Here is a 23,442-nt window from a genome sequence, read left to right on the forward strand (position 1 = left end):
AGTTGATGATGTGAATAGTAGCTTGATTGTTACCCCACCCACAGGGTCTCTTGGGAGAAAAGAGGGACCCCCATTGCTTATACCTGAAATAAGGTTAGAAAGTAGAGATGATGTAAGAGGAATTGAAAATGACCCATGTATAGTAAGATATAACGAAGAAAAAGTGATTAGTGGTCCTATGGTGGGCTTAGGTGTTGTTGGTCCAAGTAAAGATGAAGATACTAGTAGATCGACTGCTGTCTTACCTGCAGCGCTCTATGGTCCAAAGGAGGGATCCCCCTTGCTTACACTTGTTTCATGGAATATAGCGGGGGTGCGTGCGAAATTATGTGATCCCGACTGGAATGAATATATGAATTCCTTTGATATCTGTGTGTTGCAGGAGACATGGGCCACAGTACAGATGCACAGGGTTGGCTATAAAACTTATCAAATAGAGGCTGTGCCTTCCACAAGAGGTCGTGCATCTGGAGGTCTACTAGTGTGGATCAGTGTATCTCTCAAAATAGGCATAAAAATGCTTAACACTGATTCCCCAGACATTCTCGGTCTGGAAGTAACTACAGCGGACAATAGGGTGATCTACCTCTTTAACGTATACAACAGCCCCCAGTCTTCCCATAAGGAATCATTGTGCATAGGGAAGCTAGACTCACTTATGGACTTATTAAGACTGGGCGCAAGTGTCATCCTATGTGGGGACCTGAATTGCAACTTCGAACCAATTACAGATATAGCACAATTGTTCGAAGACGAGGACACTGCCAATGGAATACCAGCCCTGAATGAAAATAGAATGGTGGCTGGCACTGCATTGGCTTTGCAGATCACAAGGTTGTTGACTTCCCATGGCCTGAGAGCATGTAATGGGCGCATGCCATCTGATAGCCCGAAAGCCCCTACTTTTAAGAGACATGAGTATGAAAGTAAATTAGATTTTGTCATAGTCTCTCTTGACCTGTGGCCTTTCACATCAGATCTAAATGTTAAAAAGAGATATGAAAGTGACCACTTCCCTTTGGAAACAAGCTTTCAACAAAGAATGTTAAAGGGGTCGGAAGCTACGGAGGTAGGCCATAGCTCAGTATCCTCATCTATAAAAGACAACACTGTCCTTAGTAATAATCGCAGGGCGGTTAAATTGGTCTATGTATTAGAAAAAGAGGACCTATTAGCCAATATATACAGCACATTTGCAGACACTCTAAGCACATACTGTCCGCACAGCTATGACCCCAAAGATTTCATTAAATTGCATAAATCCCTCTTCAGCAAACTATTAGTACTCCTCACTAAAATACCTAAAAAAGGTGCAGGCATGACCAATGTAAAAGCCACAGGCAAACCATGGTACAACAAGGAATGCCGTCTTGCTAAAACTGCACTGATCAATGCTGTTAAAAGGGAGGGTCCATTAGAAATTAGGGATAAAAGGAAGGCTTACAATAGAATTATTGCAAGAGCTAAATCCTCCTGGGATGAGGAAATATGGCTCAGTATGTTAACAGCCGCAAAAAACAAGGACCAGAGACAATTTTGGGAAATAGCAGCTAAGGGAAACAACCGCGAGAAGGGTTCTAGGGAGGTCTATCTAGATGAGGACACATGGGTAAAACATTTTACATCACTATATGAAGCCAAAATTTTAACTGGTGTTGATGCAACAGATGCACCCACTGTCATTATACCAGCCAATATTCACCCGGTAGTGTTTAATATACATGAAACAGAGATCGCACTTGCCATGGTAAAGAAAGGGAAGGCGCCCGGACTAGACAAAATTCCGGGCGATCTTTATCTGTGCAATGTTGAGGTTTGGGCACCCTATTTGAACCATCTATTTAATATAGTTGCAGCTACCAACCATATTCCGGATACATGGAACGGCGCAGAAATCATTACCATTTTTAAAAAAGGGGATCGTGGCGATCCAGCCAATTATCGCCCCATTAGTCTTTTAGACATAACACAGAAGATCTATGCTAGACATATTTTAAATCGAATAAACTCATGGCTGGAGGATGAGTCAGTTTTATCCAAATATCAGGCGGGGTTTAGGAACAAAACAAGTACTATAGACCAGGTATTTAGGCTTTGCTGCTTGTATTGGAAATATAAACTAAATTATCAACGAAGGGAGGTAGAGAAAAGAGATAGGATTCCTTCTCCACGGGCACTGATACACACCACACAGTTATTACTTGTTAACGCTCCCTCGTAGTCGCAGGTCGTAGCGTGCCGCATCCCCTTAGCGGGGTGCGAAGACCCCGATGATGAAGCATGACACCAAGGGGCCTGTTGGTGTGTGAGGGGTATTTTACACTACACTGAGTGTTCCCCATCACTGTGGTGCACACTGGCAGTAGGATTCTCCTTGTTTATGTATCAGTGCCCGTGGAGAAGGAATCCTATCTCTTTTCTCTACCTCCCTTCGTTGATAATTTAGTCTTTAGGCAGCGCGCAGCTGCGGGAGCTTATCTCTACATATATTGACACACACATAAGGACACACATCTAGGTATAAGTAAAGAAGCCAGCGGTCCATCAGAAATGGAAGATGAACATGGCCTCACTTTCGCCGAGGACGAAATAGACAGGATCCTAGCGGATACCAACCTATTTGAAGGCCTATGTAACCAAGAAACGGGCCCGCAAACAAATGACTGGAACGAATTGCTGAACCTCAGACGTAATCAAATCAAAGCTGCCTTACATGGACTATTCATGACCCAATACCTTCGTAACAAAATGGCACCACCCGGCCTAATTGTCAAAAATGAACCACTCATTTTTCAAGACGACCTAATTTTCAAGAAAGAGTGGTCATTAATCTCCTGGCATTGTTCAAGAGATTGGCTGGTTCTCATAATTAAGACAGCCACCAGGGTTACACAGGAACTGAAAATTGAAATCAACAAAATAGAGGTCCAACTGAGAACATATATCCCACCAGAGGAGTTGAAAACCAGACTAGAGGAACTAAACCAACAAATGACTGACTTTGAGTTCACTCTGAAACAGAGTAAAACCAATAAATTAACCAAGGATGTGGCAAAATTCACCCCCGAAAATGCATATCCATATACTAAGGTGGATTATGTCTCCAAAAACACCTATAGCGATGCAGATAGCGACACTTCAGACAATGGGTCCTCAGGTTCCAATTCAAGCGGGAATCGAGGAAACAGACAACGCAGAGGAGGTTGGAGACAGAGGAGACAACAGTTCCCTAGACAAAGGGGATGGCGTGGGTACCAACCACCAAATCAATTTCCACAGTTTATGGGCCCACCACAATTCAACCCCTTTCAGTTTGGCCCAGTATGGAATCAAGAATACAGTAATGGCTACTATGACCAACAACAGCAATATGCAGGACCACAGCAACCTTTTTTAGGGGCACGCCAGAACACACGAGGCAGGAACCGGAAAGGCAACACAGTCGTTTGGGAAGATCAGGAACAGTCCAACGCCCGAACCACCAGGAGCATGACGGGATCACTTCCCAACCAACCGTCAACCAGCAAGAGAGGGACTTAGTTGTGAACCTCACACCCATGACCTTAACATCAACCCAGAAGACTGTTTTAAACAAAGGCTTGGGTTTTGTGCCAACTCAAAAACCAGATATCTTCAAACTCAATAAAGAGTTACAGGACTTTTTTAGGAAACTGAAATTACAGGCTTTCTTTAAAGACAAACCCATACCGGAAGACAAAACAGACACAGGATTGAAGTTGAAATCTACCTTCACGCCCCCGGATTCTACAATTCCCGTGGAAATCCTAACTTTTGAAAAGGCAGTAACAACGGAGATTAACCAACTCAATACAAAAGGGAACAACGTCTTCTATAACACAAGTGGTGATGAACAACAAGCTCTCAGAGAACTGTCAACCAACAACGAGCTCGTTATTAAACCAGCAGACAAAGGGGGAGCAATAGTATTGCAAACAATGGAGGCATATGACAAGGAGTGCCTACGTTTATTATCAGATGAACGGAACTACAAAGTGTTGGAAAGAGACCCAACGGAAGGACTTCGGATTCGTATCGGCGGTATGGTAGAGGAAGGCCTAGCCCATGATTGGCTTAGCAAAAAGGAAGCTGATTTCCTTCAACAGCCAGCTCCAAAAATACCGTACTTCTACTGTATCCCGAAGATACACAAAAACATTGAAAGCCCACCGGGTAGACCAATTGTTTCCGGGATCGGGTCAATTCTGGAGCCCCTGTCTAAATTTTCAGACGCTTTCCTTAGACCAATGGTACAATCCACGAACACGTATTTGAAAGACACCAAAGCGGTTTTACAGCTACTGGAACAAAAGGATTTTGATCCATCCACACAGCTCCTGCTCAGCCTCGATGTGGAGAGCTTGTATACGAGCTTGCCTCATGAAGAGACACTACAGATCATAGAGGAAGTCCTCTACAGTAATGCATGGAAATACCAGACACCGAGAAATCTAGTACTAGAATGCATCGCCATGGCTTTGAAAGACAATTTTTTCAGATACAAGGACACCCTATACCTACAGACCCATGGAACAAGCATGGGTAGCACCTTCGCCCCTAGTTTGGCTGGACTATACGTCCACCACTTGGAACAGTATAAAATCTTACATGAAGACAACCCGTACCGTGCCCAGATTGACACCTGGAAACGGTACATAGATGACATTTTCATCATATGGAATGGGGATACTAGTAGTGCAACTAGTTTCGTGACTTGGCTTAACAATCAAAATGAGTACCTAAAATTCACCAGTACTGTCTCCAACACATCAATGATCTTCCTGGATTTGAATATATACACGGAGGAAGGAAGACTGAAAAGTACCACTCACTTCAAACCCACTTCCAGAAACTGCTTGTTACGATACGACAGCTTCCATCCCAGACACCTAAGGGAGAACCTACCGTATGGCCAGTTCCTGCGACTCAGAAGAAACTGCACGGAACTGCAACAATTCAACAAACAAGCTAAAGATTTAAAAACAAAACTGATACAGAGACAATACCCTGCCAAAACCATTGAAAAAGCGATGAAGCGTGCAAGGAACAACCACAGGGAGGCACTCCTAGAAGACAATCCTAAAGATAAGGAATCTAACAAAAGACCTATCTGCGTGACGACATATACGTCCATATCAAACCAGGTATCAAAAGTCATTAACAAACACTGGGGAATACTGAACTGTGGGGACCTGGTTTTCGAAAAACCAATGCTTGCCCACCGCAGGGGCAAACACATCAGGGACATGCTGGTACATACCAGACCACGACCAAACACCACAGGAAGACAGAATGTAACTGGGGTTCAAGGTCATTTCCCCTGCGGCGACTGCAGTTGTTGTCACCAAACCCAAAAAAGTAAAACCCTGACTTTTAGGAATGGCACCTCATGGGAACAGCGCCAGTTCTCTAACTGTAACACGAAGAACGTGGTATACATGATAACTTGCCCATGTAGTCTGGAGTATATAGGTATGACTACCCGTCCGGTCAAAGTAAGGATAGGCGAACACAAAAGCAACATACGCTGTAAAAAAAGCACCACTAAGATGGCGTCACATTTTTTGGAACTTCAGCACTGTATCAACGATTTACGCTGGACGGTCATCGAGCGTCTACCATCTGACACAGGCCTGTTCCAAAAAGAACAACGATGGGTGTTTCGCCTGGGAACACATGTCACGGGACTTAATGATGACATTCCGTGGAGCCAAATCACTGGACCGTAATCTCACATTTTCCCATTCTAATTGAATAAGCACCAACTTGATCCTGATACTGTCCTCTACTCGGATTTTGCCTTAAGGAAACGCGGCATGATATGTGCACACTAACGGACAGAGCCGTTTCTAATATTTTTAATATTAATATTCTTTGGAACATGCCTTTCCCATTCAATGGTTGTTAAACATAGAACAAGGCAATCTCCAATCAGTTACACCGCATGAGATAAGTGCCAACGACACATCGACACGTGTGCAGTTGACTAGAACACCGGAGCTAAGAAAACATATAACACGCATGCGCGCAGGCTTTTTTAGGAATCCCTGGTACAGTATTAAACAAATACATTGCCTCCGTCACCGCACGATCAGTGTGAGGCTTTCACGCATGCGCATGTTAACAGCACGACCAGGGTGATGCTTTAGCGCATGCACGTATGAACAACAAACCATGGGCTCCATAGCTATTTGGAAAACAGAGGAGGACCGGCCTAGACTTTTTGCCGATGTGGTGTAAAACCATCGCATTTCCGCGAAACTAGTGTGAAGTCTTCACGCATGCGCATACCACTTAACAACCAAGAACTCCATTGCGCATGCGCATCTGTTTCCGTAAGCGTTTCAGCATTGAGACTTGCGCAGTGGGGCGAATGTCGGATACCTACGCGGGTCTGGCCATGTAATTGGTAGGGCAGCGGACTCGCCTTATTTGGTCTTCAGGAAAACCCGGCAATAAACCAATAACGAAAGAACACATGCACCATGGTGCACGCGCAATGGACATGATAGGCGGACATACGGATGTACCTTTTTAGGCTAACATCCGATTTCCGCTAATTAGCGAATGAGAGACCGCCTGAATCCCCAATATATACCACCACTGTGCGTACATTCGCATTTACGGCGGAGCAGCACAGGGTGGTAGAAGGAGGCCAATTTAGGCGGATTTTGTGAGTATACATATGGAACATAAGGACAACTCTCTGACACCTAGATCTAGTGTGGAGTCCAACAGTGAGTAATAGGAATCACAGTAGTGAAACCACTTCTTTATCCTCACAGATTGTGGATCCACCTACCTACCCTGATGTTTCTGGATATGCTCATGACGCAATTCACAACAGTGACAATGAGTATGAAAATCATATACAAAAAACCTTTTGTGTGCCTTATGTGTTGTGTGTCTTGTATGTCATTCTTTTTTACAGGTCAATTTGACTGTTTGGGGCTCCAGGTGACTGCACCTGTCTGAGTCAGTCTTATTTTGACAACCAAACTAAAGGTGATTTTTTCCTTTTTTTCAGGGCATGCAACTGCATGAACCGAAGATACCGCTGTAGGCACATTGATAGCCTCTGTGAGGTCATTTTCACTTTTTAAGAAGTAGAATTTCACTTTTTAATAGAAATACGTGAGTAGGGTTGGGAAGTTGTGCCCCGTCCTGAAGAAGGAACACCAGTTCCGAAACATGTCGACGCACACCAGAGGTCGAGTCCCTAACTAAGACTCTGAACCTCGCCTTTTGCACACTTTTTAATAGCACCAGCTAGGGGTATGGAATAAAGTTTTTTCACTACACCCACTAGCCAGGTACTTTTTAATTTTTTCACCACACCCTTCACTCACATAAATCCCCTCACGTGCACTCAACACACACCACACATAGTTATTACTTGTTAACGCTCCCTCGTAGTCGCAGGTCGTAGCGTGCCGCATCCCCTTAGCGGGGTGCGAAGACCCCGATGATGAAGCATGACACCAAGGGGCCTGTTGGTGTGTGAGGGGTATTTTACACTACACTGAGTGTTCCCCATCACTGTGGTGCACACTGGCAGTAGGATTCTCCTTGTTTATGTATTGGAAATATGTCATAATTCGCAAGGGCCACTTGTATGTGACCTTTGTAGACCTGCGAGCAGCATTTGACCTAATTCCCCGTGATCTACTTTGGGAAACGCTGAATAGGCAAGGGCTGCCAGGCGAATTGTTAAAACTCATAATGGGCTTGCACCAGGAGAATTATGCTAAAGTCAGGTGGGGACCAAATGGGGAACTTACAAACCCAATCCCAATAAAACGGGGAGTACGCGTACTGGCCCCCACCCTTTTCTCCCTATACGTAAATGACATTGCAGCCTATATGGAAAATTGTGAGAATGATTCGCCTCGATTAGGAGGGGAACGTGTTGCGTCCCTCCTTTTTGCGGATGATACAATTTTAATTTCGCAAACACCACGCGGCCTCCAGACCCTTTTAGACAGGTTCCAACAGTATTGTACTTTGAAAGGACTAGAAATCAATATAAAAAAAACTAAATACATGGCACTAAACCCGCACAAAACTTTTAAAAGGAATTTAATGTTAAACGGACAAAAATTAGACTACGAGCATAGCTTTACATATCTGGGAGTCCTGCTAGATTCTTTAATGGGATGGGGCCCACAACTAGAGAAATCAAAACTGGTGTTTAAACAAAATTGTTTTCCCATATTGCAGAGACACAACAAAAGTGTCAATAAGGCGGTCACCCCAGCAGTGGAGCTTTTTAGATATAAGGTCCAATCAGCCTCATTGTATGGGGCGGAAATTTGGGGGCCAGTATGTAAGAAAACTTTTGAAGTACTTGAGAATAAGTTTATTAGGGGTCTTTTAAAAATTCCTAATAACACTCCGCTTATTCCCCTATTTCTGGACTTAAATATTAAACACACAGATCATCATGCAATATTGAGACCAGTATTGTTGTGGGTCAGACTATGGACAACAATTGAACTATCAGATTATAAAAATGGCTTGAAAGAGGTCCTTGAACTTGATAGTGACAGGAAAATCTTTTGGTTTAAACACGTAAAAACCTGGCTAATCAAGCTAGGATTAATGCACTTCTGGAACGAGCCAGGTTCTTTAAACTCAGTTTCTAAGAAAATAGTCAAACTGTCTTTTTGGTCATACGTGAGCAACGATTCCGTGTATATAAGAACACATGGTCCTCTTACAGAAAAATTCCTTATGGTAAAAAATGAGGCATCTTTTGAACAATTTTTAGATGAAATCGAGCCACCACTGGCCAAAACTCTGTATTTGAAATTTAGATATGGCACGCTGAGATTTAAAGTAACAGAGAAAAGTTGGGGGAAGACAGATAATGACTGCTGCAGCATATGTACCAACAATCAAAGGGAGGATATCTATCATATATTATTTTTCTGCCCTAGTTATGTAAAGGCGAGGAAAAGATGGATTGTCCCTCTGTGCCGCAATATTGGTTCTATTTCGCATAGGGAAGCTGGTAGGATCCTAAGCACGGATACCAGCCAAGTATTCGTGTTCGGAATCAGTAAATTTCTATTGTCCGTTTACTATACCAGAAGGAAATTAAAGCTTTCGTTTTAAATAAGGAAAAAGTGCCATCCTGATATCTTATAAATCATGAATTATGCCTAGCCATTTGTGTCTTCTCAAACTCCCGGTTGTTATAATCAATTTAATGTTTTTTTAATGTGATTTTAAACATTTTAACATATTTATGCATTTTTTGCGCCAAATATAAAATTGTATTCTGTGTGTCCAAATATGATGAAATGTTGCTCCTATAGCGGGGTGCTGAACCATAATGAACTGTAAGCTGTATATATGGTGAATTTTATCATGTTTTGTCATATTTTATTGCATCTTTTATGTTGCAAGTCAACGAAATAAAGATTAAACTGACTGACTGACTGACCCCAATCCTAAACTTAGGGAGGAGAATACTCTCTTTCCGTATTGCTCGTAGCTCTTGGATTCCCGGTCGGGGGGAGCCGACGGGAATGCGGTCTGGGAATTAGAGGCCTGGATGACCAGGCTCTCGGAAGTGGGGTGGGTAGACCGAAAGCAAGGGTCGCCCGGAGCCGGGCGGTGGCGCCTGGCCACGTTCCTATCCACAGGCTGACCTGTAGTGGGCTTGGACCAAGTGCCCAGAAGAACGTCTGATAGGGCCTCATTAAATGGCAGCAGAGGCTCTGCAGAGCTTGCCTGCGGTTTAAAGACCTCAGTGAGGAGGTTAGTCCTCACGGCCGCGACGTGGAGCTCAAGGCCCAAGGCCTTGGCCGCCCTCATCAGCACCACGCTATAGGCAGCCCCCTCCTTCGTAGCCACGCTAGGAGGGGAGACAAAACCAGTGTCGGGCGAAGTGTCCAGACTACTGGCATCCCTAAGCTCTCCCGTCCAGTCCATAGAATACTGACACTCGCGTGCCAGAGGGTCCCCAGACCGCTCCCAGTCCCCCTCGCCACCCATCGCCCGGTACTCAGGCTCAAAGGATGGAGCCGGGTCATAGAAATAAAAATCTCCCATTGGCGTCGAGAGCAGCGCCGCTCCGACGCCGGACCCGAACCGAGGGCAGGACCAGGGACGGCGCCGGGGGAGACATCCTTGGGGTCGGCGCTGGCGAGGTCGTGAGGTCGACCGGCGGCGACCTGGATCCGGAACCGGATCCAGTGTTGCCCTGCGGCGTCGGGACCGAAGTCGCCGACGGAGCACCCGACGGTGCCGAAGCACCCGGCCCGCGTGGGGACCCAGTCGGAACCGCTTGGCCCGAAGGCGCCGCGGAACACGACGGAGGAGCGAGCGACCTGATGGCCAAGAGGAAGTCCTCAATCTCACCCGGCCTTCGCGTTCTGCCCAGGGACCGGCGGGCCGCGACACCTGCGGCGACGGCGGTGTCGCCCGAAGCCCCGGACGCATCGCGCGAGCGTCCGGGGGAGTCAGAAGAGCGATGACGTCTCTTCGACTTCTCTTGCTTACCTGAGGAGCCCGAAGACCGTGGACGACTCCCGGAGCCATGGTGGCTCCGACCCCGCGACCGGTCCCGAAGACCTCCTCGCGGACCGGGACCTTGAGCGGCGCGGGCTGACTGCCGGAGCTCGAGTCGCTTGCGGGACCACTCCCGCCTAGCCTTAGACGTCAGGGCTCGACAGTCGGAGCAGGCCTTGTCGTCGTGGTCGAGGCCTAGGCAATGAAGACACCGGCGATGGGGGTCGGTAACCAACATCAGTCGGCGCAGGGTTTGAACCCGGGCATCCCTACCGGCACCGTCTGGGTCGTACAGACTTCGAAGCAGATAAAAAATGATCGATAAAGTTTAGTCAAAAATAGACTAAGGGTACCACTTTTTCCGGATCAGCGCTTGCTGGCGCGGAAAAAAGAAGAACGGACGTCAGCACGCGGAGGCGGCGTCTAAGTACTCCGACGACGTCATCACGGAGCCCACGACGGACGCAGAGCCGCGGACTACGCCTACCGACGCGCATGGGTACGGCTACGCAAACAATTTACGGATCCAGTCTGACGCCTGGGGATATTCTAAGGTAAGGAATCTATCACTAACGTGTCTCTTTCAGATACATATTTTAACCTTGTAGCAGGTCTGGCTAAGCACAGGCCTAAGAGGAAGTTCTGCGCCTAAACAAAGAGCATCATTTTTCTGTGATGGATTCTTACTTGATCCGATCACTTATCATACGTATTCCTATGAATATCAACTTTGAAACCTTTTCAAAATCTAGCGTTACTCACTTTAATTACTCTTCCACTAGTCCCTCACCCTAACTCGTTTTTACTTCCTTCATGGCCACAGTGGTACACAATGATTTTTGTCAATGTGATCAAAAGTGTGTTCCTAATCTGCAACTAAGCTTTACCTGCCCCTCTTTACTCTCCTGCCTGGTTTCTTCCTTGGTGCCGTCTCTCCTGCGAGCAGCAACAACATACACCTGCCAAGGGGCAAGATAGGAGAATCATAAGGTGAACAACTTGAACATTCTCAAAAACTACATACCATACTCTGTCTTCTTCCCTCGCCCTTTGCATTGCTGCAGTGGGACCTTAACTTGGTTCTCAAGTTTCTGATATGCACTCCCTTTCAGCCACTTCACAGGTGCTCCTTGTGGTTTCTCACTCTCAGGACTGTGGTCCTCGCCTCCATAACATCAGCATGGCGTTTGAGTGAGCTTAAATCGGAGTTAACCTGCCATGCACCACTTTCTTCCCAGACAAACTGGCTTTGCAGACACGGGCATCGTTCTTGCTTATAGTTCTGATGCAGTCCAACGTCACTCAACACACCACCCTGCCAGCGTACCTTGATCAATCTCATCCCTCTAAGGAAGAGGAGGGACTCCATTGATTGGACCCCAAGAGAGCACTGAGCATCTACATAGGTCGTACCAACAAATACTGGGTAGACTATCATTTCTTTGTAGGGTTCACTGGAGCAAAAAAAGGCAAGTGTGGAGACGGGGACCAGCTCCTGCTGGCATGCTCTACATAAGTAACTGCTACACACTGGGTAAAAAGAAGCCTCTAGAAGGACTGCATGCTCATTCTACACGGGCCGAAGCTGCTACCACTGTGTTCGCCCATGGAGTCACTGTCCTAGACGTGTCAGGCAGCTACGTGGGTGTCCCTACATAAGTTAACAAAGCACTATTACCAGGACAGTTAGGTTCACCAAGAGGGGCATTTTGCCTGCTCGGTCCTGCAGGATTAATCTAGTTCGAGTCCAATTATGTACCCTCTGACAAATAGGTGCTGCTTTATTAATCTGGTTCGAGTCCAATTATGTACCCTCCGACAAATCGGTGCTGCTTTGGCATCTATTCAAAAGGTGAGGAAATCTGTGGTTAGATGTCTCCATTAGGACAAGTTACCTTCAGTAATACGCTTTCTGATAGAGAGTATCTAGCTGAATATTCCTCACCGACACTCCCATCCTCCCCATTCTGTGAACTGGGCTCTTAACATTAATAAAATCCCAAGTCCAGGAATCTGAACACTGATTAAATCTATTTGCTTTTGTGGCTCTGCGTCTGAGGGAGCGTAAAGTCTCGAAAGCAACCAACATCAGCACATGGGAGTTGCACCTATATAGGCCCGCACGTCATTTCCCGAGCAGAATGGTGTCAGAGCTTGGCAGCGCCACCTTTTGACATGCAGAGGTACAGCTGAAATGTTTCTTGACCCAGTCTGCCGCCTAGGGAATATTCAAAAGTCTGAAGCTAGAAGTCTCTAGCAAAAACTAATTTTAGCCACAAAATTAGGTTTCAATATCTTGTCAGCCCTACACTAGATAATCTTATTTTCTTGTGTCATTTTAATGTCAATTGTTTTTTGCAACTAAACTGATTTGATTTTAGAATGTCATCACATTTATTTCTTAACTGTAATGAAGTTTTGGTGTTGCTAAACCACTTGTGCCAAGTTACTAAACTTAAGATCAGGATCCTCACAGAAACCTGCTTTTAACTTAAAGATGTTTGATTGCTGATACTGTGTGAATGCTTAGTATAGTTCACATACTGTCTGTGGCTTCTCTTGCCCATACTCTAAAAACCTGCTTTCCTACTACCGTGATTGGTTCCAGCATGTTTTTATGAAGTTACTGGAGTGCAAATGGCTGAATCAAGTGCAGTACTGCCATTTATTTCACCCGTCGCATCTGCCTCAGAAGTACTGGATATTCAAAACATATTGGTTCAGTTGTTCTCTTGATTCATTGACCGCTCCTTGAGATAAGCCATGGGCCTGACTTTAGTAATGATTCATGTCATCTTACCTGAGCAAAGAAGGTGCTGCAGAGCAAGAGAGCTAAGATAATACTATGCCTTCTACCCAAAATCTTTAGTACGAATGTGCCACTTTCTCCAGAGGCACCCCAGTTTGAAAGCTTCTCTACTTTAAGGAGCAATTCTGAGGTGCCATGGTAGGTCAAAGTAGAACATGGGAATTAGATGACATCTGAAACCCTTATTTATCCACACCAGACTGTACCCAATTAAAGACCTAGGTGTACATAGAGACCCACTTTCCTTCTGGTGGAATGTTCCCCAATCTGACTGCAGTTCAGTTTCTTGGATCCCAAAGATGAGGGAAGACCAAAGTCAGCTTTGCAGATTATCTGGCGGTCCCTCTTGCAATCTGTGTACTGGTGAAGCAATTAGCTCAGAAGAAGCCACCGTCAAAGCCAGTGAAACCACAAAAGAAAGTTGTGTACCAGTCTAAAGAGGCCCAAAGTGTACGTTAAAAGCTTGTTTGCACGTTTCCTTAAAACAGATGGAGACTTAGCGGTTAGAGTCTAGTTTATGTTGACTGCTGATTTTGTCCACACACGGCACAAAGTGCTTGTCTGTGAAAGAGAAAACTTAGTTTAACCATCCTCTCTGTAAAGTAAACTCCAGGGTAAAATCCCAGGACGAAGTATACACATGATCGTAAGCCAAACAGCAGCTGCGTAGACATTGATGCATGGACTGCCATCATGATTCCAAATTCTTCTTTGGGTTATCCAGACAGTTCATCAAGTTTCTTTGCTATTTGGAGGTCCAAGAAAGTAAGGGTGCTTTGTTTTGATAATTATTTTCTCATCAAGAGATTAGCAACACAAACTGCTCCTTAATTAAAGGGACTTTAGCTGAGACTAAGAGGCTATTATTTCCTAATCCAAAGTTAACGAACCACAGATTCTTTGTGTTCTAAATAAACAAAGACCTTTTGCATATCCAGCCTGGTCTACTTGAAAAGTTTGACTGTTTCAGCACATGAGAGCTCTTGCCCAGCCTGCCAATGGCCTGTTCTGAAAGAACAAATCACCAAGCTGAGAGAAAAGAGGTTCCCTTAATGGTTGCTTACTTCAAACGACGCAGCGCTCTAAAGAGGCACACTTACCAGTGATGTAGTCTGATCTTCAATACACTGCTTGAAAGCAAACAAGAAATTGTACATGTTTGAATAAGATGAGCAATCATCTAGAAAACCTTTGAGGAAGACCCTGAAATAAACACATTCTTGAGATCTTGAGTTTACAGCATTACTGCAGGGTGAGGAAAATGCAGCAGGCAGGGCGACAGACATGTGCAAGTCAGTAGCAGACGTAGGTAGCACAGCATGTTTTCCTCCTTTGTGTGCCAAGAAGCCAAACTGACAGAACTTCTAGGCTACATTGACAAAGTCCAGATAAAGGCTGTAAGGTTTGGCTAAATATACAGGAAAAATCCTTACATCACACCATATATCTCGTCAGTTTGTTTCACCACTATTTTCTTGAAAGCTTTTCTCCTACACACTTGAAGTTTGTTCTATATAAACCATATCACCATGTTTAAAAATTAAACAATTACAATTTGCCTTAACCTGATTGTACTGTATACTTGTTAAACAAATCTCTCACACTGTATTGCACTAGTTATTTGGAAATTAACTGTGGTGTTAATTAAACAAAGGCACGCACAATAAGAATTAACAAATAACTGGGTAACTTTTGTTAATGTTCCCTGAATCCAAGACTTGCAAATCGAATTAGCTTAACAGAATAGAACTAATACGCAGATATTCCCCTTAAATTACTAAATACTTTTTTTCTCAATGTTTCCACCTAGGGCAAGAAGATTTTCAGCACAGTTTATCAATTTTTAAGATATTTTGATGGTTTTATCAACATTTGGAAATGTTGCTAGCCAATCATGTTAACACTCACATTATAGGTGACCATGTTTGTCTGAAAAGGGGGTTGTGCTCATGAGGGAACTGGGAGAACTAGTTCACCTAAGATTTCAAGGAACACAAACAAAAGGTACACATTTACGAAACATTTATCCACAAACCAGAGGTGATGCTCCAGCAATAATAGGAAAACAAGGTACTACCATATACCAAACATCACTATTAAGCCAACTGGAGGAGGGAGGACACACAACATACAATATAAAGTAATAGGCAGTATTAATCAGCATTTCATGAGCAATCGGAATTTCAGTTCTGGAGATGAACTTTTGATTTTGCGGATAAAGAATGTAGACTGTTTATGTAGACTATTTAAGCTCTAAGTGCTACTTATGTTTACGACACAAATGGGAATAATCCTGTCCAGAAAGTCTGATGAAATAGATCCGTACTTCTGAATATTTTCTGTTTCAAATCTTTTCAGTAGCAGTTATTTCTTGGCGTAAACAGATTCTGTGAAACAATTAGTCTGAAAATATTTTAACAAAGTACACATGGGCATGAAAATCTCCCTTTCCAAGGAATAGGCGGTATTATATATGCATGGCTGTCAAACCAAAACATGCAACATATCTGCCAAAGAGAAGATCGCTCCTGTATTTTTGAAGTCATGTGAACTAACTTAATCAATAACAAAAACTAAGCCTGCTTCTTTTGTTAATGTTGCTCAGAATTCAGCACGCCAAAGGTCTGCAAAGAGACCCAACCATACTGGCTTTAATTTATTTACACATATGGAAAATCTGACATTAAAGCCAAAGGGCTAAAGAAATAGCATAAATTATTTACAACACATAATCGCTACATCTCTATGGCTAGCTCTATTCAGTGTTTTGTTTTTCTCCAGATCATAACATTGGAATTCTCCTGTCTATTAAGCAGGCCCTTGGTTCAAGTACAAAAACACTGCAGGGATATATATCTTCACCCAGTCAATATCTCCTTTATCCTAAGAAAACAAACCAAACTACTTCAAATAATAACCCTGAGAGAGTGGAACACTTTACAGTTTAGTGAGCTGGGCCTCCAGTCATAGAAAGGGGAAACCTAGAAGGCAGGAAATTAAACCTAGTAACATTTATTGCCTCAAACAAGCATACTGATTAATACCGCCCTGAAAATTGAATACAGAGTTAGGAAATGTTAGATGAAAATACAGAAAGGCCTCACCGATCTTGGGGTGACTTATAGAACGAGACAGATTCAGACAAGATGAGACAGGCCGGAGACTGGACGAAACGCAATGCAATGGAATCGTAAGGCGATTCACAAAGACAGGAGAAAGAAGGGAAGAGCAGATGAGAGGTGGACCTCCATGCGCACCTGAGTCTGGGGATGGGTGAGCATTGAATGAGGGTGACCCCGGTTTAACTGGGTCAACTGGGCAAAGTCCAGGGTGGTAATCAACGGTGTGGCCAATGCTAGACGATCTCCCCCTCGATGAAAAAGCCACTTTTTCAGTGTTCTCGTGTTCTGAGCTCCCTGGAAAGTCTTTTAGTTTTGGACTTCCTTCAGCCGGTTCTTCTTGCTGATCAGTTCTATAATTCGGATTCTCCAAGGAACTGCTTTTTACTAAACCTCTTCCAGTCTGGCTCTCACTTTTACAGCCCCGGCCCACATCGGGAAAGGACAGTTTTGCTTTACAAGTTCCTGCAGGAGACCGGGGAGACTCGAGATTAAAAGGAGCTTTGCTTCTGCAGGTAGGTGAGAAAGAGGCAAACACCGGTCTATCAGGTAATGATTTGGGGATGTCCAGCGTTAAGTGTGCCCGATTAGCAGATGACAGTTTGCCTTGAAATGGCTTTTGAGAAGAACAGTTCGTAACCGGCTGAAAGGATGGTTTCAATAAGACATTCTCCTTCCCTGTTAGTTTGCTTTGGTCCTCCTCTCCTGACACCTTCTCCGATACCAGCTGATTACTTTTTTCATCCACGCCCCCAGAAGTCTCTGGATTATCAGTCAGATTCAAATTCTCACCCATCGAGATACTCCGGGACATCTTAGCCATCGAGCTAGTGGTTGGATTCATATATGACCTTGATTTTTGAGTCTTGAGTGTTTGGCTGCTGGCACCAATATTATCTACCTTCAAGTAAGTGTTCGGCAATGTCCGTCGGTGGTTAGTTCTTTGATCCTTCTCAGTCACTGGTTGAGGGCGGGCCTTAGTCGGAGACTCCACAATTGCTGCTTTGTCATCTAAGGAAAAAAGATCACATGCACAATTCTCTAGTTTAGAAACTTAGTTTGACCCATTCTTAATCTTCATTTGACTTCTGTGGAGTGTCTAAACAAATTAAAAAAAATCAAACAAAACTATGCATATTTTAGAGCAAACAAGAAACCCCAATCATTGAATCTTACCAGTACTTTATATCCTAAGCAATGTGTTAATCTATTCAGGTTTCTAAACCATTCAATTCACTAGCAGCCATCCCTAAACATTTGCACATGATCTCAAAACCACTATAAGTATCCTAAAATCATCGATTTCAAGATTACACATGTTCGGTTTCATAGATACTTTAAGTGCACCGGGATTTATACATCTATTCTTTATTTATTGCTGGTGTTCCTTACTGTGCGGCTATGACATTACAGCCACTTAAAAATTCTTTCAGACAAGTTCTACAGAACAGGAGAAGGAAAAGATTGAAACATGTAAAGATGAGGAGCAAAAAAGAAGCAAAGAGGAAAGCTTCAGCAAAAAAAATGAGAGTTTAAGAGGAGGTGATTCAGAGCGCCTTGAAACGCGTCTCAAACAGTGTTCTACCTACAGCATAAAATGTGTGTGGGGAACTTAAAAAGGAAAACAATTGATTATTGTGTAATTTAAGAAAATCTTCTCACTGGAATGTTGACATTTCTTCTGTTTTGAGTTACCAAGTAGTTAATTAGCAGAAATCAAGCATGAATAGTAAAACTACAACACAGTGCACATATATACCTGCATGCATGTTAAAACAGATGGGGTCAACATCAATGAATGAAGAAAAGTTACCTACCTTTGGTAACTATCTTTTAGGTGGATACTGTATCTACCTGCAGATTTCTCACATTTGAATATCCCAGGTGCAAGACTGGCTCCAGAAAGAGCAGATTCTAAAATAGATCTGTCGCGGGTTGCTCACCCCTGTTGATGGGATTGGTGCTACAATAAATTCAGAGGTATTGAGCACCCAGCCCAGTGTCCCAACATCAGTTCTACTGTTTTTTACTAAGTCTTACAAGACATGTTGGGGAGAGGAGTTAGCCTAACGGCTAAGGCGCTCGACCTCGGACCTGGGGATCTGGGTTTGAGTCTCGGTAACGACGTCAAAGCCTCCTGTGATTCTGGGCAAATCACTTAATCTCCCCGTGCCTAAATATGAAAGTGTGTGTCCTCATGTAAAACGTAACTTGTGCTATGTAAAGCGCTCTGATACCTGATTCGGTTCGGGTCTAGTTCGTGCTATATAAACACTCTAAATGTTGAGAACGACACAGGGTATAGATGTAGTGCAACTACTAATTTGGCATCTTATTAATTATAAATGGTAGTTTTCTCTTCAGAACTGGGGGAGGGGAATGGTCGGTGAGTAATCTGCAGGTGGATAAGAGTATCCTCCAAAAGGAATGCTGCTGAAGGGAAGGACTTTATTCTGATAGATACTTCTACCTGAAGATTCCTCACATTTGAAGCAATACTCCCTTAGGGACAGGGTCTGAAAAAAATCATACAAGGAGTGGCTTACCTTTCTTGCAACCTGAGTAACTGATAAAGAGCTGATCATCAGATCTGATATGTTTTGTGCGCCGGATGAATACATTTACCTGTGATCCTACCTTTGCAGCATCTCCACCTTGTTTGTGGTGTAAGAGAGTAGGCAAAAAGGTTAGCAAGATAATGAAACATCCTATCCCAGGTGAAAAGGGGACACCAGAGAGGTGACTGGGGCTGGATTCCCCTCCCCACCTTTTTTCCCCTGGTCTTTCTATATTTCACTTGCAACTTGTGGTTTCTCTTTTTTCTATCTAATCTTAATATTTCCCCAGTCTGGCAGCCTTGAGGCTACAGTGAAGGCTGTGTGTTAGAGAGAATATGAGGTTGTGGAGTGGGCATGACTGGGTGAGTGATGTGGCTAGGGGAGGGTAGGTGTACCTGGGGCTTGCAGGTGGGTTTTCGCTGCCAGGGCGCCTCATCAGTCTGGCACAGAAAATGTAATGGGTTGACTGCAGTGCATCGGAGCTTGGAACGACGATACAGATTATAACTTATTGCCTGTTTGGGTGGGGACAGACGAGACCGGCCCCTTGTCCTCCATTGTTGTATGAGTAGTGACTATTGTGGGTTGATTTGGTTATAGATTCTGGTTTGTCTTCCCCCATAGTAGAGTGCCAGGGGTTGATAACACAAGTTGGTTACTTTTGATTTCTAGGGTGGGAGTTGTGGGTCTGAAACATGATTGGGGAGGCACAACTTGTTATTGCTGTGTTTACCCAGCGGGTGGGGGAATATTGTCATTATCATTTGTGATTTCTGGTGGCAGCATCAGCGGGGTGTATATGATGGGGCTTGGGAAAGCCACGGACCAAAAGATGGGCCGTTTTAAGTTTGTATCATCGAATGTGCAGGGCTTAATTGTTTCGTAAAATGGTACAGAGTGCAAACAACTCCGCAGGCATACGACTCATGTGGCAATGCTGCAAGAGACACACCTATCGGACTCAGACTCCAAAACTACACAGGAAATGGAGGGGTCAGATGTTCTCAGCCACGTATTCCACCTATACCCAGAGAATAGCGATTTGGGTGGTCGCACAGGTTCTGTTTCAAGTCCAACGTATATAGCAGACAGAGGGGAGGTATATCTTGGTGCAAGGAAAGATCTGGACCCTGTCAATTTCTATATTCTGGGATATGTCTAGCCAACATCCACCTTGAATATACATTAATTAAATCAGAATAGGAGTCTGCATCAGCCACATCTCCTTGGCGATCCTTTGACTATTGATCCAAAAGTGAACCGAACAAGATATAGGTCACCTCCGAATATTGCGCCTCTACATGATTTGGAACTCTTTACAGTTGGCAAGAGATCTTGGACAGCCGGTGAGGAGGCAGTGCTGCAATGGAGTCGGAGACAGTGCAAGGCATGGCATAGATGCCGGTATCAACATCCATAGGGGCTACATGGTCAACAATTGAAGTGATACCTCAGCCGCCTCTAGAGTCCTGCTCGAAGACTGAGGTGCCACTGGAGAAATGAGGGGAGACTGCTGGGTTGAAAGCACATGGCACTAATGCGGCATGTGGGATCAGAGCAAAGGTGCTGAATGGGTCCCAAATGGTCCTATGTGGGCAATAGGCACTCCAAAGAGGACAGCGCTCTTCTGGACAGGTCCATCATAGTCTGAATGATGGAGGGCTGATATGAACCAAACAGTAGAAAGTCCAGATACTTCGGAGTCTGCACAGACACTGGTGGTAGGGGTGGAGGAGGGGACTGCACAGGGGGCAGTGGTATCAATGATAGGTGTTGGGGAAAATCGCCACTAGTTCAGGGGAATATGGAGCTGGGAGTGACTTATCTTTAGATTTTTATGTTCTTTGGGAGGAAGCGCTTTTTTTTCTTGTGATGCCACTTCTACTTAGAAGATGGTGAAGAGCAAGAAGGAGAGCTCAATCTCACCATTGGCCTGTTCCTCATCCTCTGGCGACCCCTATGATCACACAAGCTAGGAAATGTTTGGCTCTATGCTACTTTATGGCCTTAGAGTTTATCTGGAGGTAGAGTGTACACATGTCATGCCTTGAACTGATGCACTATAAGCAGTTATTGTGCAGATCTGTGATGGATCTATAGGCATCACAAAGACAACGGTTTAAAACCTGGCATTTACAGTGGGGAAATTTTCTCTACACTGCACCAAATGTTTTAGAGCAAACACTGCTCCTAAAATAAGATGATGTGAAGCTCTGCATATGCACTGAAAGGCACAGAAGAAATTGAACTCACATCAGTGTATCAGGCAGGTTGCTTTGAACCCCTGACGATATTGTGGCATCAATCCAGACATATATTTGGAGTCAGTGGCCCTGCTGGCACCGGAGACCTTTAATCCGAAGATCCCAGATTCAGTCTTGCACACCTAGAATATTCAAATATGAGGGATCTGTAGATAGAAGTATCCATCAGAAAAGGTTCACCACTGGATGTCAAAAACTTCCTATCTGCACAGTTCCTTGCATAGTTTTACCACAGTCTCAGACTTCTTCACGTGTACTCTTGCTTTGCCATAGACACTGCTCACCGGAGAATGCCTCTCAAGACAGTTTACTGTGGGAATTTTTTTTTCCCTTGAAGTAAAATTTTAGAGATGTGTTTCTGGGGAAAAAACATATGCTTCATCCAAATAAGCTGGCCAAGCAGTTGATATCACAGTGCCTGGTCTAGCCATCACTTCAGTATTACAGATGTAATGTGGTGGTGCTATCAAGCAGGGAGCCCAAGCTATTTCAGCATACTCCACATTTTGCAACAATGTTGTCTCAAATCATTTATTTAAATGCCTAAGTGTGTGTTCTGCTAGGCAGTGACCAGGCAACAGCACAGTCTGTGGTGTCAATGAAGAATACAAAGTTTTCCTTGAATTATGCCGCAACTGATCATTGTTGATAAAGGGCATGTACACTTTGCCTTTAAGATCATGTGTTTGTCTGGACATTTAGCACATCACACTTGTCCAAATGTTTTTTTTAATTACATCTTTAAGATAATTATTCCTATCTCGAAGTGTAAAAAGAAAAAAAAAAACGTTCTAACCTCTGGAAGGAGCCTGCTAGTACTCCAGGTGCGAATTTTACGGGCTGAAGCTCCTGGGGCAGTCATTACGTTACACTTGCTTGTGTAATACTACACCATTGACCCCCGGACAGATTTACAGGGTTACTCGTTCGCATGCTTTATTACACCTTTGCTGATTAATGTTCACCATTACATTCTTTAGCATAATTTTATACGTAAATATTGATACAGTACAAGGACTAACAAAGGGTGCCAATTTCTTTCCTGCTTTTAGACATAACCTTAGGTTTTCCATTACTAACTCTGATCGTTACTTAATTTTCATTTTTGCTATTATGATTTACCCATTATGTAGAGAAATCACTGCACAGCAACTTTACAGATTAGTTGTGTCATTCCTTCTCAATACTCTAGCACACCAAACTACCGCATTTCACAACTCTTAAATACTACGCATACTACACTCGTTCCCAAAGAATTGTAGGGTGCAAGCTATCTGATTCGGATTAAAGAGATAGGTTTACGCTATTTGATCCGTATAATGGTAGTTTCATTTCTGCTGGTTCAGTGAATCGTGGGTTTCACTGTTGGTATAATTTAACACCGAAGCAAACTATACATGGTGTTTATACTTCTAGTTTTAACAGGCTGCCTCAATTACTGAGCTAATTCCTTTAGCCTTTTCTTTTTCCATAGTTGTAGCTCTAGACACGTTGCTTGTGTTGCTAAAATAACGTATTGTTCTCTTTATTCTGTACACATTGTCTGCAAGAGGCTGCGCTTTTTTCCTTCCCTCACCCCTGCCGGCCTGCTTCGTGGTTGAAGATATAAATCAGAACCGACGGTCGCAACACAGAGGGCTCCTTTTATGGTCATCATTTATTAAACATCATGGATAGAAAGCTAATCCAAACCTTCTCACACAAAGTACATTCTTCCATATTTACAGAACCACCCTAAAGGCTCTCACTGCGGCCACTTACACCAAGTAATGTACGTACCCGAAACCATGTGCTATCCAGCACACTTAGAGAAAAGTTCAACATTAGTTCTGAAAGGATGATATCAAACGCGCAAATAATTATGGCTCACCAGTTTCCAAAGGAATTGTATTGTACGAGTACAAATGCAAAACTTTTACGTCCAAACCCCAGGTCAATTCGGAAGACACACAAAAGACTAAATAGATTAACATCCCAACAGTGACCTGCATAGAACCACGAGAAAACATGGACATTGTCGGCTTGAAGAACACACTGTCCCCAGGGTAGTGTTAACAACCAAAGCAGCACTAACATACTTCGTGCTGTGGAATACATAAGAGGCAAATTAAAAATACCATGGAGTGGAAACGAGGGGTGGGGAAGGGTGAGCGGGT

The 23,442-nt window shown here is 43.9% G+C and overlaps 1 protein-coding gene across 1 annotated transcript in view; it reads right to left on the minus strand.

Moving 5' to 3' along the window:
- MAPKBP1 (mitogen-activated protein kinase binding protein 1) overlaps positions 1-23,442 on the minus strand; it is a 986,444-nt gene that overhangs the window by 24,344 nt on the left and 938,658 nt on the right. The window contains exon 30 of the mRNA XM_078662278.1: positions 16,603-17,475. Within this exon, the coding sequence (XP_078518404.1) occupies positions 16,603-17,475 (873 nt within the window). The remainder of the gene's footprint in view (positions 1-16,602; positions 17,476-23,442) is intronic.

This window comes from Lissotriton helveticus, chromosome 9 (genome assembly GCF_964261635.1).
Source record: "Lissotriton helveticus chromosome 9, aLisHel1.1, whole genome shotgun sequence".
Lineage (NCBI taxonomy): Eukaryota > Metazoa > Chordata > Amphibia > Caudata > Salamandridae > Lissotriton > Lissotriton helveticus.